Source organism: Eleutherodactylus coqui, chromosome 6 (assembly GCF_035609145.1).
Source record: "Eleutherodactylus coqui strain aEleCoq1 chromosome 6, aEleCoq1.hap1, whole genome shotgun sequence".
Classification (NCBI taxonomy): domain Eukaryota; kingdom Metazoa; phylum Chordata; class Amphibia; order Anura; family Eleutherodactylidae; genus Eleutherodactylus; species Eleutherodactylus coqui.
The window spans coordinates 188,389,014-188,405,663 of record NC_089842.1 but is presented as its reverse complement, the minus strand read 5'-3'; the positions used below and the strand labels follow the sequence as shown (position 1 = coordinate 188,405,663).

The following is a 16,650-nucleotide window of genomic DNA, read 5'->3' as shown; positions in this document are numbered from 1 at the left end:
TAAGATATTTGCTTCAACACACAATGTGGATGGAGCCTTAGGAAAATGATCCGTTGCCCTCTAGACACATTTATTTGTCTAACGCTCATTTAAGGCAGTTTGACTAGTAAAATGATCACTCAATATACCTGCCAATTGAATCTCTTATGATTGGAGGCCAGTTATAACAACATAGTTGGTCAATGACCAAAACGAAGTATATGATATCATAGAAAGATCTCTGTGTACCCATAGCTGGTCCAGTATGGCTGCATTTGTTCTCTACATATAGTATGTATATAATGGGGATCATCTAGAAAAGGAGTGCCATGGGTAGTGGCCTTCATATGTCCATTATCATTTGTGATTTGGTAGCCATAGGCAAGGCCACAGATTTTCCTTCCCTGGCCTCATTTATATACTTGATGTATATGCTCTGGGTAATTGTAAAAACATGCATCTACCCTTTCCCAGCAGAAATGTAGGACCCATGCCATGACCCAGCAGTTCAGGAGAACTTGTACTCACTAGAGGCCCATTCATACATGTAACCTAGTATGTAAGGCAGAAAACACATGTCCATCCAGTTCAGCCGGTTACCCCCCCAATGTTGATCCAGAGGATACTTTTTATACCACAGACAAGTGAATCCTCATAATTTACTATTGCATCAATACGGTCCTCAATGCAGTTATTGATCTTTGCTGCCAACCAGCAGAAAGAGTCAATGCAAGTAGTCTTTTCACAAATGCATAGACTGAAGCTGGCGTTGCTTAAAAAAATAGCATTTTTAGTTATTTAGAATTGTCTGGCTGTTCCATTATTTCATAAACTATTGAGGTTATGTGAATGACACATACAAAATTAAAGGGGTTGTTCAGTTGTAAACTGATAGCCTATCCTCCGGATAAGTCATCAATAGTAGATTGCTGCAGGCTTGTTGTTCGGGCCCCCCCCCCCCCCAGCATTTAGCTATTCTTTGAGCCAATGCACTGAGCTGACTTATGCAGGAAGCAGAAGTCTCTGTTCCCACTGGTTGGTATTGCAGGCAGAGTTTCCATTAATTTCAATAGCAATTTGCCTGCAATACCGCATAGGATTCCAGCAGTAGAAACTGAGTTGTCTGCTTCCTGCAGATATCTGCTCTATAAATGAGCACACCAGCCTGGGTACTTGCCGAACATTGGTGACTAACCTGCACCAATTTACTATTGATGGCCTATCCTCAGGATTACAACTGGACAGCCCCTTTAACTATAAGACTAATGCTTATACTTCACAAATATAAGCAGCCTAAATCGTTGTCTTGAACACAAGCACAAAAGACACTAAGGCATCTTTGCCACCAGAAATGTCCTCTTGTGCCCACTTATAACAAGCCTGACCAGATGAGCACTATGGGCTGTGTTGTAGGATAGCTATGCATGAGTCTGAATGTTCAAAGCACAACTATCTGCAGAATAGGATGCATGCATCTATACGTATAAAGTACAGTAAGCATGCAACGCCGCAAATCAGCGCTGTCCCATTTCTTTCTTCCATATTCTGCAGCAGTTTTAGGTCTGCCCAGTATATTGATTTTTCTATATATTTTATATATTAAAGTGTCGCTCCAGGAAAACTTCAGCTGTTTAGTGTTAAAGAGAAACTTTATTGTATTAAAAGCCTTACTGCTAATGATTTCCTAGAATGAAATCCATCTTGCATAATGCAGTTGATCATTTCTTGTTTGTTAACATGTAAACGCCTGTTTCCCCTCCTTTCAGAAGCCAGGAACCTTTAGAATGAGGGTAGGCACTTCTCACAGCATGTGTGTAGGAGAGATAATGACTTCTAAGGATAATTATAGCTTGAAGAAACGCTAGACTCATTTCACGTAGAAATCACAGCGTGACTCAACAAAAGTGCCTTGGATAGAGGTGCTGTATAATTGTCAACTTTTTAGAAATGGATGGTGACTAATCAGATACAAGCTTTCAGAGACTTCAGCTTTATTAAAGCTTATGAGTTTGCTGAATTAATGCACTGATTAAACATCCATTCCCAGGGTCCCTAAAATGCAGCTATTTAGACACCATTAAGATACTTGACTAGTGCAGTATTTGGTATATAATATTTGGCAACATATATATGTCACAATACCTGTTAATCAGAAAATTTAAAACAATGGCAAATAATGTTTGTGCTTAACAGTCAAAATATGGTGCAGATACTATGCACCATGGGGAAGATATGGGATATGTCAGACATGTATCATGATGATGCACTAGGTCAACGTAGTTCCCAAGGTCAATGCTTATGTAGCCCCTGTATCTCGCTGATACACGCTATGGACAGGCTGTCTACAAGCCATCTTCCATTTGCACTATGGAAAAAGTTAAAATAATTGGCTTAAAAGCTACTTTTGTGAGGAGCATAAGAATGCCGGGGTATGTACACATGGGTCATCAGAACAGCGTAACGTAGGATGTGGCTATAGTCTTTGCTGCTTTCTTTTTTTTTTTCTTAGAAGGACTAGCTATTTTATTTGCTGTAAAATATAACAAGTTACCTATTAGTTGCCTTCAGTGGCCGCTTGTTGCAATGGAAGTTAAGCAGATGCACTGTGTATGTGGGAGAGGAATTTACAATTTGCATGAACCCTAAAAGTAGTCACTGTTATAATGCATCCTTATCACAAGTATTAATATTAACTGTGTTCTTTTTTTCTTCTCTCCTCTGCCCTATGCATGTCTTCCTCTGCTTATTTTGCATGACCCTGATATTTACACCCCACCCTCCCCATCTTTCTTCATTTCTGTGCTTTCACCCTGTCGCCCACCGTTGGCATGGCATGTCCCGGACACCTGATCTATCACTTACTGTAACAAGGAGCACTCCGGCACACTTGGCCCAGAGGAATTTAAGGCCTGTCTCATCAGCTTGGGTTACGATATTGGAAACGATCCTCAGGTACTGAAAAATCACGTGTTCTATTTTTAATAACGGAGCGCATTTCCCTTCCCAGGTACCTTCGACTCGTTTTGGTTTATTTCATATTGAGAATAAATAATGTTTTGGTTTCTTTCTTAATGTTTTTGTGTTCTCTTCATCTCACACTCCCCACTAATTCCTCTTCATTTCACTTTCAAAACTCCTATAAACTCTTCCTGTAAATTATATTAATACACATTCTTGCTTACTGTGTACTACTTGCTGCTCCTCTGACCGTCCTATTTCTGATCTACATTACACTTTTCTGTGTTCTGTCCTTTCCTTCACGGGATACCTTGCAGAAGAAGACTGGTATGCTGGATGGTGAGGATTTCCGAGCCTGTCTTATCTCCATGGGGTACAACATGGTAACGTAAAACCCTCCTCTAAGATCATAATTAACCGTGAAATATCTATGCAGGCTGCTTCTTCTCATCATGTATCATGTTTGTTTCTTGAAAGTGTGACTACTATAAATATACGCTATGCTGACAAAAGTATTGGGAAGCATATAGAAGGTGATGAAATTCTAGTTTTACATTTTTCAATGGTGTTGGGCTACCTTTGGCCTCAATGACTGCAGTAACTCTCCTAAGGCATGCTTTCCACCAAATTCCAATATATGTATGGAGCGATTTTTTCCGTCTGTGCCACGAGGAGAGCTTGAGCTAGTGATGGACACATTGGGCGTGCATTGATACAGCATTCTAGTTTCTCCCAAAGATACTTAATGGGATTGAGAATCCGGGGTTTGGGTTGGCCAATGAAGTTTGCAGATGTTCTGCTCTTCATATCAAGCTTCGACACTACATGCTGCGGCCAGAAGAGATTCCCAGCGTGCTTCAACTCCATTCACTGACCAACTATTGTGACTGTGTGAAAGCACAGAAGAAATGAAGTCATTGGGACGACTGTTAGGCACATATGTGCCTGACAGTCACCCTGTGTAGAGCCACCCAAAATCTATTCTACTGTATCTGGGTATTTTATATTGTCTGTACTTTATTAATGCCCATTAGCACAGGGCGATAACCCCTAACAACCGCCCATATGGCTCTTGACAGTAGCTGTTAAGGGGCTTTATCCATGCCAAGGAGAGTGGGTGCTTGGCTGTGGGAAGACAGCCTGCCACCTGCTCAAACAGTGGGACCGGAGAAACGGTTCACACAGTGGGCTTCCTCTCACACCCATCATACCCCCGCGATGTGATCAAGGGGTTCCTATTGCACCAGGAGGCTGGTCTGCCAGCTACAATAGCCTATGAGGCTCAGCCTCTAGAAGAATGATAAACTATGTGATATTCAAGTCATCTGATAGGACAAAATAAAAAATTTAAAGTATAAAAAAAATTAAAATTGTTGGAAAAAAATCTAAAACGTCAAAACCCCATCTTTCCTTCTTTACTCGGCTTAAAAAACAGAATAATAAAATGGGATCAAAACTTTTCTGGTACCATTTGTTGATCCATGCAATAGGTACAACTCTTCCTGCTAAAAAAACAAAAACATTACACGGCACAAAAAGAAAAAAAAGGGAGAGGTCTTTTGAGTGTAGCAATAAAAAAAATACAATTTTTTTTGTGTAAAAGTTGCAAAAAAATTTTAAAAAACTATAAATTTGGTATTGAGACAATCATACCAGCATGCAGAATTAATTTAACATATTATTTATACTGCACGGTGAACAACGTTAAAAATTAACAAAAAATGCCAGAATTGCAGATAGTTAATCTTGCCTCTAGAAATAAAACATTTTGATAGCTTTTTATTCCATTTATGTTCCCAAAAATTGGATAAATGAAGACTAGAGTTTGTCCTGCAAAAATCAAGCCCCCATAAAGCTCTGTTGATGGAAAAATAAAAATGATATGGCTATTGGAGTGCGGCGACATGAAAGTAAATCTCTAAAAGAAATGAGTTTTTTTTGGTAAAAAATGGCAAAACATAAAAAAGCTGCATAAACTTGGTCTCACCGGAATTGTGCTGACCCAGGGGAAAATGTTATCACATTATTTTGCATACTGGAATAACAATGAAATCCAAAGAAACAAAATGCCAGTTTTATCCTCCCAATTCCCCTAAAAGAAAAAAAATTAATAAAAGTTTTTCAATACATTATATGTACCCAATGATGCCATTGGAAAAGACGACTTGCCCCACAAAAAAAAGCAAGCCATCATATGTCTGTTGACTGAAAAATCAAAATGTATAGCTCTAGGAATGAGGCGATGAAAAAAACTAAAATTAGGTGGTCATTAAGGTGCAAACAGGCCTAATCACTAAGGGGTTAAACATTCATTGCTGCTAGTGGTCATATGCTGTCATTACCTGGTGCAAACATACCCAGAAGTGAAACAGTGACAGGCACTTGTTTGTTGTTGATTGCCTCTTCCATGTGAACATAAGAGCCATAACTTGTCGCAGCAGTACATCCCCCTCATGTAAACAGGATGTGCTGCAGACTATAATGTAAACTGCAGTTGTTCAGGCCAACATGTTCACCAGAACTGCTACATTTAAATGGAAGTAAATAAGCACCAATAGACTTGCTATATTGTCAGTCGCCCGCAGGAAGATAATCTTGTGTAAATGAGCCTTCGCATAGGAAAAAGTAGCATTAAGACCATTCTTGCTGTACTGCTGCAGATCCTGAGTGCTGCCTAATGGAATCAGTGGGAGTAGTAAGTAAAATGACTGCATCAGCCCCTCAGATTCTGTCAATTTCCTAGAGCAGTCTCAGAAATAAAGTTTCTGCACGTTGTGTCTAGACTACCCAGCGGTTTTAATAATGTGGCTGATGCTAGATTTTCCCTAACCACTTTTTTCTTCATTTCAGCCATCACATCCATTTAAAAAAAAAAAAAAAAAGATCTCTCCACTCTGGATCCCCTGCAATGAGCTGATTGTCCGGCCCACTGTCAGTGTATCATGGGGCAGGGATCTGAAGTGCTATAATTGGCTTCACTCCCATTAAAATCACAACCAGGGTCAGATGCAGAACAGTGTCATAGCTGCTTCAGCTCCCATAGTTTTCTGTGAGCCTGCGATCAGCTCATCACTGGGAATCCCGAGAGGAGAGTCCCCAGCGGTTAACTATTGATGACCTATCCTTGGGCTAGATCATCAATAGTTTTTGCCCTGAAAACCCCTTTAATGTCTGGATGCTCCTTGAGTACATCCTTAACTTTTGAATGGAGGGGTTTCAAAAATGAGCACGCTGTGAAGTTTGTTAGTGATGTAGAAGCTAGCTTGAAATCTGTGTAGCCATTGTTTTTGTTTGCAGTAAAACCAGAAAATAAGACCCTCTTTTAATGCAAGGTACACCCAGGTTATAGTGATCTTCCCTTCAAAGGAATCTGCTAGCAGGATAGGACATTTTAAGGATGTGTTAACATGATGCAGAAACACTGTGGCTTTTCCACAATGGGAAAACCGCAACGGAAAGGTTTACTATTAAAGCAAATGGGATTAAAGCAAATTCTGCTCATGTGTAGAGGCAAAAGCTTGCCGATCTTCTGCTGTAACTGTACTGTAACCCTAACCTGTAGTTTTGCTGTGTTTCCGCAGCTTTTCCGGAAATTGTGATTGCACCCTAAACGGGATTTATAGACAAAAAGTTTAGGGTCTGGAATTGATTTACCACTTCCATGTATGTTTTAGTAAATACTTACAGTCCCTGTAACATTCTTAGAATTCTGCTTTGTGCCATTCCTCAATTATTCCTCCTGGAAGTGTATAAATGTAACATCTGGTAGTTACCATTCCCCTTGTCAATAGGTTGTGTCCCTACAAACTCTTGACATTTTCAACACTACTGTCAATGTATGTAAACCGGACCCATTGATGAAGGTTGTGGCCCTTTAGGCTTTGATGCTGTCCTATTAATGTGCCCAATTGACTGACTGCATTTCCAGGAGGAATAACTGAGCGACAGCACAATACAGGTTTATAAGAAAGTATACTTCACCATACGGTTAGTAAAAAGGACATAAACCCTACTTTACTTATTAATCACTGAGAATTGGATTGTCAGTCAGATTTGCGTTGGCTGGTCTCACTAGAATCTATGTTGTCTGGTTGATTGTCTTGTCTCACTTAATGTAACTACTTTCTGATGTTTGCCAGGTGCAGGGGAATTTAATGAAGAATCTTGTCCCATTAATTAATATTTGTATCAACAAATCTCTATCAAATAACCTTTTTTGTTCTAGCACAAATATATATTCTGTGGAGCAGGAGAATAGTAAAATATAAAAAAAAATGCCAATGAAGAGTAAGGGGAATCTGAACATAAATCTGCCAATCTGAAGCTGCCCATACACATTAGATAAAAATTGACTGAAATTGTCCGAGTTCTACAATTAGCAATGGCGTGTTTTCTTTTTCCCCTCTATATATTGGTGGCCCATGATCAGTCACCTCAGTCTGATGTTCTATTGATCTGCGGCACTTTTATCTAATATGTGTGGGTAGGTAAAATGTAAACTTCGGGCACTGAAATTTTAGGTTCCAGGTAAATTAGTTATGTTACTATGAACTGCAGCATATATTAATTCTTATTACATTCCTTTCTAGGGTGAAGCAGAGTTTGCCCGGATTATGGGAATTGTAGATCCCAACAGGCTAGGAGTGGTGACATTTCAAGCCTTTATTGACTTCATGTCTCGTGAAACCACAGATACAGACACCGCTGACCAAGTTATGGCTTCTTTTAAGGTCCTAGCCGGTGATAAGGTTTGTACATCTTTACCTACCGAACTATATTGAAAGAGTAACTGCACTTTTAAAAAACTTAACACTTTAAAAGTTTTGATCAGTAGGGTTCTAGGTGCTGAGACTACTGCTCATCTCTAAAATGAAGGGGCTGCAGTGATTAGTCGAGCGCAGTGCCCCTTTGGCCATGATCAGTGCTTGCCAGCTCCTCTTGGCAGCTGAAGATGGATGCATAGACTTTTTGGACATCTGAGTCCATCTTAAGCTACTAAGAGATGCCAACAAGAAACCTGTAGCTCTGTAGAAGTGAATGAAACAGTGATCACACACGGGCACCAGTGCTCCTTTTGCCCCTCAGGCTTAGGATGCACAGTTTTCGTGATCGTGGATGGTCTCACTTGTCAGACCACCAGCAATCATTTATAAGGATAATGCCTTTAATAATCTTTCATCTGACAAAAAAAGTCTTATTGCTGAATTAACAGGAATTTACCGGTTAGTCATTGATGCCAAGAATGACATTCGTTGGATAACTGAAATGTTTTGGTGTTTGCATATTCTAGCAATATGCAATCACTTTTTCGTTGGTGGAGGTTCTGTTCTCTTGATCCTGCACCAATCCTGAGAACGAAGGGGCTGCAGTGCTGATCCTAGCCATGCATTGCCTTCTACTTTTTCCCTGCACAGTGGCACTCTTGCCTATCCAGTTGTGCCAGGAACAGCAGGATGACCCTATTCACTTGAGTGGCCCCTTCATTTTCTAGATCAGTTGTGGTCTCAAATGTTGGTTGGCATGTCATCACTTTATGAGATAGGAGTGCCCATTTAGGCAGGTACACAGCCAAAGGATCTCAGAGGGCCCCTAAATTATTTGCTTTTTGTGCAGCAGCACTATATTGAGTCTATCAGTCGCCTCCCCTACAATGTAGCTGTACCACCCGCACTAGCCTGGGTTCAAGTAACCAGCAATCTGAGAAGGGGGTCATCAAACCCGTCACCACTTTTAATTTCCTAGTAAAGAATATATGTACTCCATTTAGTTGAAGTTTTCTAGTGACACACATGCAGGGCTATAAGGAATTTTGAATTACGTCCTTACCTTGAATCTGTCTGTGTTGTGATCCCAAGGCCTGCTGGGGGAAAAAAAAAATCTTCCTTAGGCCTGCTGCACGGCGGGCATCCGCCTCCAGACTTCGCAGCAAATACAGCCCATAGTACTCAATGGCAAAACGCCATTTCATCTCCACGAGCGGAAATGGATTGCGATTTTAATTTTTTTTTTCCCACTCGTAGAGAATAAATCGCAGCATGCTGTGATTTTGTGTGGGTTACACATGCCGTTCCACGGCACTTCCGCAGTGAGCACAGCGGAAATATCTTAGGATCCACGTCACTCCAGAGCGCCTGCGGCTACTGCGCATGCTCGACTGAGTACCGGCCAGCACATCTGCAGCGCTGTGCAGAGCCCCCGGACAGGTATGCAGGGCTCGCTGGCCGGGCACCACGACGAACTCCTCCACTGTGGGTATCCCGCATGCAGGGTCCGACCCGCCCATGTGCAGGAGACCTTAAAATATTGATCCAATTTTGTTTGTAAAAGAAATTTATGAATCATATTTAACACCTATACATTTTTGTCACTGTCCATCATATAAATCTAAAGCTGCTATGAGCTGAATGCAAGTAGATGATGAGTGATGTCTGTGCATCGGTAACTTATCTTGTATTGAATATTTTCTTCTAGAATTACATTACTGCTGAAGAGCTGCGCCGGGAACTTCCTCCAGACCAAGCAGAGTATTGTATTGCCAGGATGGCACCTTACATGGGACATGATGCCATCCCAGGAGCTCTGGACTATATGTCATTCTCTACAGCGCTGTACGGTGAAAGTGACCTTTAACTCTCTACTCCGCACCTTGATGTCACTGCAGCGCTGACTGTCCACCACTCCTGTACGCAATGTGGTTTCAGCTTTCACGCCTTTTGTGTGTCTCCATAGCTCACCAGATGAAGTGTCACTCTTATAACCCTCTAGTGTTCAGAGCCCTTGTCGCTCTGCTGCTGCAGGAAGGGTAACCATCTTTGACCTTAAAGCAATGGTTTACAAATAAATAAAGTTTTTACTAAAGACCTTTAAATGCATATTTTATTATGAGAGTTAAAAAAAAAAGGTGAAATGTATTTTTCTGCCAACACAAAAGAGCAATTAACTTTGTAGTTTGACAAGAATAGTTGAAGGTTCCAGCTCCTTCACCCATCCTCTTTTTGCTACCACGTAAGGGAGCAATGACTGTTTAGTAGCCGTGGCTTAGCCTGCTATTTATTTTTTCCATCCACCAAATACAATGCAAACTGAGTTAAAGTGAACTATGTCAAAGGTGGAAATACAACCTCATGGAAAGCATCCATATTTTTCTAAGCAAGAACATTTAGTATATTTAATGTAATATAAGGAATGCAGCGTCCTGTCACCAGCGTATATTTTTTTTTTTATGTTGCTAAACATGATTTTGAGACATAAAGCTTCAATAATAATTTTGTCCTCCAATATCTGCTTGTCACAAACGTTATTAAAGAAATTGTTGTTTAAGTTTTAATCATCTGTGTTATTGGTTACTTTCAAATAAATGACATTTAATTATACAATTTATACAATTGGCTGTTTGTGATTCTTTTTAATGCTGAATATGTATTGGATTTAGCTGATTTTGTCTTCAGCGTCCTCTTGCGTTGACTTATGCACATAATCCTTGCATAATCGTGTGATGATCCATAATCAGTTAAGTTGTTTTGATATGTTATGTTTCCTTAAGGCCCTTTTACAGACAACGATTATTGCTCAAAATTTGCTCAAAAGCCATCTTTTGAGCGATAATCGTGTGTGTAAATCTGTGCCCATCGTGCACTTTTCGTCCACCGCTGACTTCAGATCAGCTTAAAATCCATTGGGACTGATAAAACGGACTGCAAGCTAAGTTCTCCGCAGGCAGCGCTGATAATCTTTCAGCAGCTGTCCCACTGAAGAACAATAGCAATGTATTTAGAGAACAGACCACCCGCTGCTCTCTAAATACATGCAAATGAAGCTGACTAGCCCATTAGCACCTAATGCAAAATGATCGCTCAAAACTGTCCGTTACTGACTAATTTTGAGCGATCTGTGTGTGTAAATGCACATTTACTTGTTCTCTCTGATTTGTGGGCTGCCAGTTCCAGGTCTGTCACATGAATATGTTGCCCTATCTGTATATTATAGGGACAAGTCCGCTCTCCTATTACCCAAGTGGCACAAAAAAATTGTCGCCTGGTTAATAGGAGCAATAGTAGTACATCAGTCTCCTAGGTATGAATATACACGAGAGAAGCTCTCCCACACCCCTATCAGCAATGAGTGCTATCCCAGGCTGCTGTGTATCTAAATAGGCATCAGTCATTTTTAGGTGGCAATGAAGGAGTGCTTCCATTAAATGCTGTGATCAATTATAAGTTAGCTGCATCCTTTGTTCGCGCCTAATGGTCAAATAGCAGACTATATTTTTTTTGCTGTTTAGACTAATAGGAGGACTTGTCCCTGTAATAATACATTGAAAGATTTATACTCCTTTGTTTGTTTTTCCAGAACTTGGTTGGTTAGTTCCTTTCCGTCTGAAACTTTTTGAGTCCTTCTCCTTAGATGATTAAGTGATGTCAGTTCTGACCTGCTCAGATTTACTTCGATTTATGGATTCTCAAATTAGTCTGTTTTTCAGTCATCATAATTCCTGTGTCATGGACTCTACCACACAACCTTTTTAGAGGGACAAACTCCTATCATAGTTACTGCTGATTAGAGGCTCCCTTCAGGCAGAGATGGTACAGGCTGTAGCTTCTCTGTGAGGCTGTGCGGATGCATCATGGAAGTGTTAACAGAGTATAGAGAAAGTGAGCAGGGAGAAATCTCAGCATCAATATTGTTGATGACTGATGAGTATCAGGCAGGAGGCTGCACTGCATTGAAGTGACTTGGATATTCCTATAATGACTCCAGAGTGTGACAGGCAATCAGGCGAGGGGGCAGGAATAGAAAAATGTTTGACTGGCCCTTTAAAGCATCATAATCCCAATAGATACTAGCATGAATTAACCATGTGGGTGAGAGTTTGGTGTGGGGTATGCACATCCACTCTGTGAAAAAGCTGGAAATGTAGCCATTGCCTGAGTATCGCTCTAGAGCAGTGTTCCCCAACTCCAGTCCTCGGAGACCGCCAACTCGTCACGTTTTCAGGATTTCCTCTGTATTGCACACAGGTGATGTAATTATTGTCAGTACCTCAGACATTGCTACAGGTGTTCGTACCATAGGATATCCTGAAAACATGACCTGTTGGTGATCCCTGAGGACTGGAGTTGGGGACCCCTGCTCTAGAGCAGTGATGGCAAACCTTTTAGAGACAGTGCCCAAACTGCAACCCTATTCCCACTTATGTACCGCAAAGTGCCAACACGTCGGGGCGAGGCTTATCCCAATGTATGATTTTATCGACGTTATAAAAAGAAGAGGGCTTTTTCAAAATAGACAGGGAGGAATGCTCTGTGTTTTTGTTTCCGAAGTGGAGCAGTAGAGTGTCATTGGTGCAGATTTTGAGTGGAAATTGGCTGATTTCATACTAGGCGGCGCTCCCCTTCATCTCCTCCACAGGCTTTCCACTGTCAGCACTCCCTGGCTTCTGCTTCCCAGGCCTTTGGGAATCAAAAGCCAGAGAGCGAGAGGACAGTGGGAAGCCCAGTGGCATCAGTAGTAGTAGTAAACCCCACCCCCAGGGGCCTCAGTCGTAGTAAGCGACCCCCTCCCAACCCAGTAGCCAAAGTCATTATAGTGACCCCACCCCAGTGGCCTCAGTAGTATTTAGTTACCCCCCCAGTGGCCCCAGTAGTAATAGTGACCCCCCCACCCCCAGTGGCCCCAGTAGTAATAGTGACCCCCCCACCCACAGTGGCCCCAGTAGTAATAGTGACCCCCCCACCCACAGTGGCCTCTGTAGTAATAGTGACCCCCCCACCCGCAGTGGCCTCTGTAGTAATAGTGACCCCCCCCCCACCCGCAGTGGCCTCTGTAGTAATAGTGACCCCCCCCCCACCCGCAGTGGCCTCTGTAGTAATAGTGACCCCCCTTCCACCCGCAGTGGCCTCTGTAGTAATAGTGACACCCCCACCCGCAGTGGCCTCTGTAGTAATAGTGACACCCCCACCCGCAGTGGCCTCTGTAGTAATAGTGACACCCCCACCCCTAGTGGCCTCTGTAGTAATAGTGACACCCCCACCCCTAGTGGCCTCTGTAGTAATAGTGACACCCCCACCCCTAGTGGCCTCTGTAGTAATAGTGACACCCCCACCCCTAGTGGCCTCTGTAGTAATAGTGACACACTCACCCCTAGTGGCCTCTGTAGTAATAGTGACACCCCCACCCACACAGTGGCCTCTGTAGTAATAGTGCCCCCAGTAGTAATGGTGTGTAATCTTGTATAGAAAAAGGCAAGAAGTATTCTATAGACATTCTATACTTTAATTACCTTATGTACAGTAGAAGAGATAATGTCTACCAAAGAGATTGTGTGGTGAATTTAGAAAGACACGCCAGTTTTCTGTCATCACTGAATGGATGTGATTGGTTCATCGAGCGCCGGCTCTGATTGGCAGGCGCTCGATCCAATCACAGTGCTTACCAGAGGCGGGATATTCAAAGCCCCGTAACCAGAAGAGAATCCTGTCAGAGCTAAGAACTTCAGCAGCGTGGGGACAAGCGTGAGGAACACAGACGCCGGCGGCTAGGTGATTATTGCTTCTTTTTTTTTTTTTTCTACCTTATTGCTTATACTCACCTAGCCACTGGCATCTGTGTCCCTTGCACTGGTCCCTACGCTGCTGCAGTTCTCAGCGCTGACCAGATTCTCTTCTCCTGGGAACTGGGCTTTGAATACCCCGCCTCCAGAAGCACTGGGATTAGATCAAGCGCAAGCCAGCTGGCGCTTGATGAACTGGGGACTGCAGCAGCGATCAGCACGAGGGACACAGACACCGGCGTCTGGGTAAGTATAAGACCCCCCCCACCCCCAAAAATAAGACACTGTGCCAAAAATTTATGTAAGACAGTGTCTTATTTTTGGGGAAGGGCGGTATGTTACTATGATAATTAAGAGTTTTGCTGAAAAACTGTACATATAGTGCTTGTAATCAGCAAATTGCTACAAGATCATGTTCAGCGTTCACTTAAAGTAATTTAAGAACAATCCAATGTCCTACAGCTATATATTACACATTGTATGAACAACTGACTATTTCGCATATTTAAAAATGAACTTATCTTTTGCAATAAACAATTTATGCTGCAAACTAGTAAAATTCAGTCTCTTGAGATTGACATTTTTTCCTTTCAAGACGGGTAGCACACTCTCAAGATCTAAGTCCACAACTAAGTTCTCTTTTTAACTCTAGCTTATGCTGATTTTATTGCATCACAGCAAATTATACAGTGCTTTACGACAATAGTGCACAGAGAAACAAATACTGTCCATCTGCTCTCTAACTAAGGGCTCCTGTCCACGGCTGATTGCGTTACTTGCAGCGATAATCCAGCCACGAGTAACGCAGTGCAGACCTCTGTCCTCGAGCGGAGAATCAGAGTAATTCTCCGCTTGTGGGACTCAAATCGCGGCATTCTGACAGTTCTCGCGCTAGCGATATTCCGCCTCGCCCGTGGACAGGGGGCCTTAACATCAAGATTGTACTCTCTACAATTGGGCCTATTGCCTCAAACCTTACACAGAGGAACAGTGAGTGCATATCTTGTGTGTGTGTGTGTGTGTGTGTGTATGTATGTATATGTGTGTATATATATACATACATACATACATACATACATACATACATACATACATACATACATACATACATACATACATACTAGCTGATATACCCGGCTTCACCCGAGTTAATTTGGTACTGGTGTTTATCTGGTGTTCACACGGAAAGTCTTATGAAGTCGTGGTTACTTTAGAGATACTGAGGAAAAACATATGTTCACCATTTTGCATAGTTCTCTGCGTTACCCAGGAAACACCACGTGGAGGTAACCATGCGACGTTTCCTTCATATAAAATGACATCAGGAAGTGAGAGAATTAGATTACGTACATAAAATTTGGACACTAATTCTTTTGCGCTTAGAATTGAATAATCCAGTTGGGACCTATTAACTTTTCATATTTATGACACAATCAATGCTTGTGCCAAATTTCATGTTTCTATGACATTGGGAAGTGAGAGATTTGGATTATGTACGTAAAATTTTGACGCCAATAATTTTGCGCTAGAATTGAATAATCGAGTTGGGACCCATTCGCTTTTCCTATTTATGACATAATCAATGCTTGTGCCAAATTTCATGTTTCTATGACACCAGAAAGTGAGAAAATTACATTCCGTACGTAAAATTTGGACGCTAATTCTTTTGCGCCTAGAATTGAATAATGGAGTTGGGACCCATTAGCTTTTACTATTTATGACATAATGCTCGTGCCAAATTTCCTGTTTCTATGACACCGGAAAGTGAGAAAATTACATTCCGCACGTAAAATTTCGACGCCAATTCTTTTGCGCTAGAATTGAATAATCGAGTTGGGACCCATTCGCTTTTCCTATTTATGACATAATCAATGCTCGTGCCAAATTTCACGTTTCTATGACACCACCGGAAAGTGAGAAAATTACATTCCGCACGTAAAATTTGAACGCTAATTCTTTTGCGCATAGAATTGAATAATCGAGGTGGGACCCATTAGCTTTTCCTTTTTATGACATAATCAATGCTCCTGCCAAATTTCCCGTTTCTATGACACCGGAAAGTGAGAAAATTAGATTCCGTACGTAAACTTTGGACGCTAATTCTTTTGCGCATAGAATTGTATAATGGAGTTGGGACCCATTAGCTTTTCCTATTTATGACATAATCAATGCTCGTGCCAAATTTCCTGTTTCTATGACACCGGAAAGTGAGAAAATTACATTCCGCACGTAAAATTTCGACGCCAATTCTTTTGCGCTAGAATTGAATAATCGAGTTGGGACCCATTCGCTTTTCCTATTTATGACATAATCAATGCTCGTGCCAAATTTCACGTTTCTATGACACCACCGGAAAGTGAGAAAATTACATTCCGCACGTAAAATTTGAACGCTAATTCTTTTGCGCATACAATTGAATAATCGAGTTGGGACCCATTAGCTTTTCCTTTTTATGACATAATCAATGCTCCTGCCAAATTTCACGTTTCTATGACATTGGGAAGTGAGAGATTTAGATTATGTACGTAAAATTTTGACGCCAATTCTTTTGCGCATAGAATTGAATAATCGAGTTGGGACCCATTAGCGTTTCCTATTTATGACATAATCAATGCTCGTGCCAAATTTCCCATTTCTATGACATTGGGACGTGAGTGATTTAGATTATGTACGTTAAATTTCGACGCCAATTCTTTTGCGCTAGAATTGAATAATCAAGTTGGGACCCAATTTATTTTCCTATTTTGGAGGTAATCTATGCTTGCGCCAAATTTCATGTTTCTACGACATCGGGAAGTTGGAGAACATTTGGCGAGTCAGTCAGTGAGTCAGTGAGGGCTTTCAGCTATATATATATATATATATATATATATATATATATGGATTGAATGTATTTGTTATATATGCTTGAGAAAGGCAATACTGTGATTGCTGAAACGCATCGCATCCTAATAAAGAATTATCCACAGATTGATATAATCATCATTAATCCCTATGGGTTCCTGAGCACGGGGGAATTTTTTTTTATTGTATCCATTACATTAACCCTTTCCAATCCACTGTCTGACGTCTGAAGACATTATGATTTAAGGCTGTACAGCTCAAATGTTGCAAGACGCCCGTCGGGGTTCTCTTACTGTGTATTGCCAGCCTCTCTGCTGTCG

At 41.4% G+C, this 16,650-nt stretch overlaps 1 protein-coding gene across 4 annotated transcripts in view; it reads left to right on the top strand.

The window, feature by feature from the left end:
- The window catches only part of ACTN1 (actinin alpha 1), a 122,476-nt gene extending 112,154 nt beyond the window's left edge, over nucleotides 1-10,322 (top strand). Inside the window, exons 19-22 of one of the 4 annotated variants that reach the window (XM_066608482.1) lie at nucleotides 2,851-2,931; nucleotides 3,255-3,320; nucleotides 7,527-7,685; nucleotides 9,409-10,322. In XM_066608482.1, coding sequence (XP_066464579.1) covers nucleotides 2,851-2,931; nucleotides 3,255-3,320; nucleotides 7,527-7,685; nucleotides 9,409-9,567 — 465 coding nt within the window. In that variant the 3' untranslated portion in view covers nucleotides 9,568-10,322. The remainder of the gene's footprint in view (nucleotides 1-2,850; nucleotides 2,932-3,254; nucleotides 3,321-7,526; nucleotides 7,686-9,408) is intronic. The other 3 variants (XM_066608485.1, XM_066608484.1, XM_066608486.1) reach the window with 3 other exon arrangements.
- The last annotated feature ends 6,328 nt before the right edge of the window (nucleotides 10,323-16,650 follow it).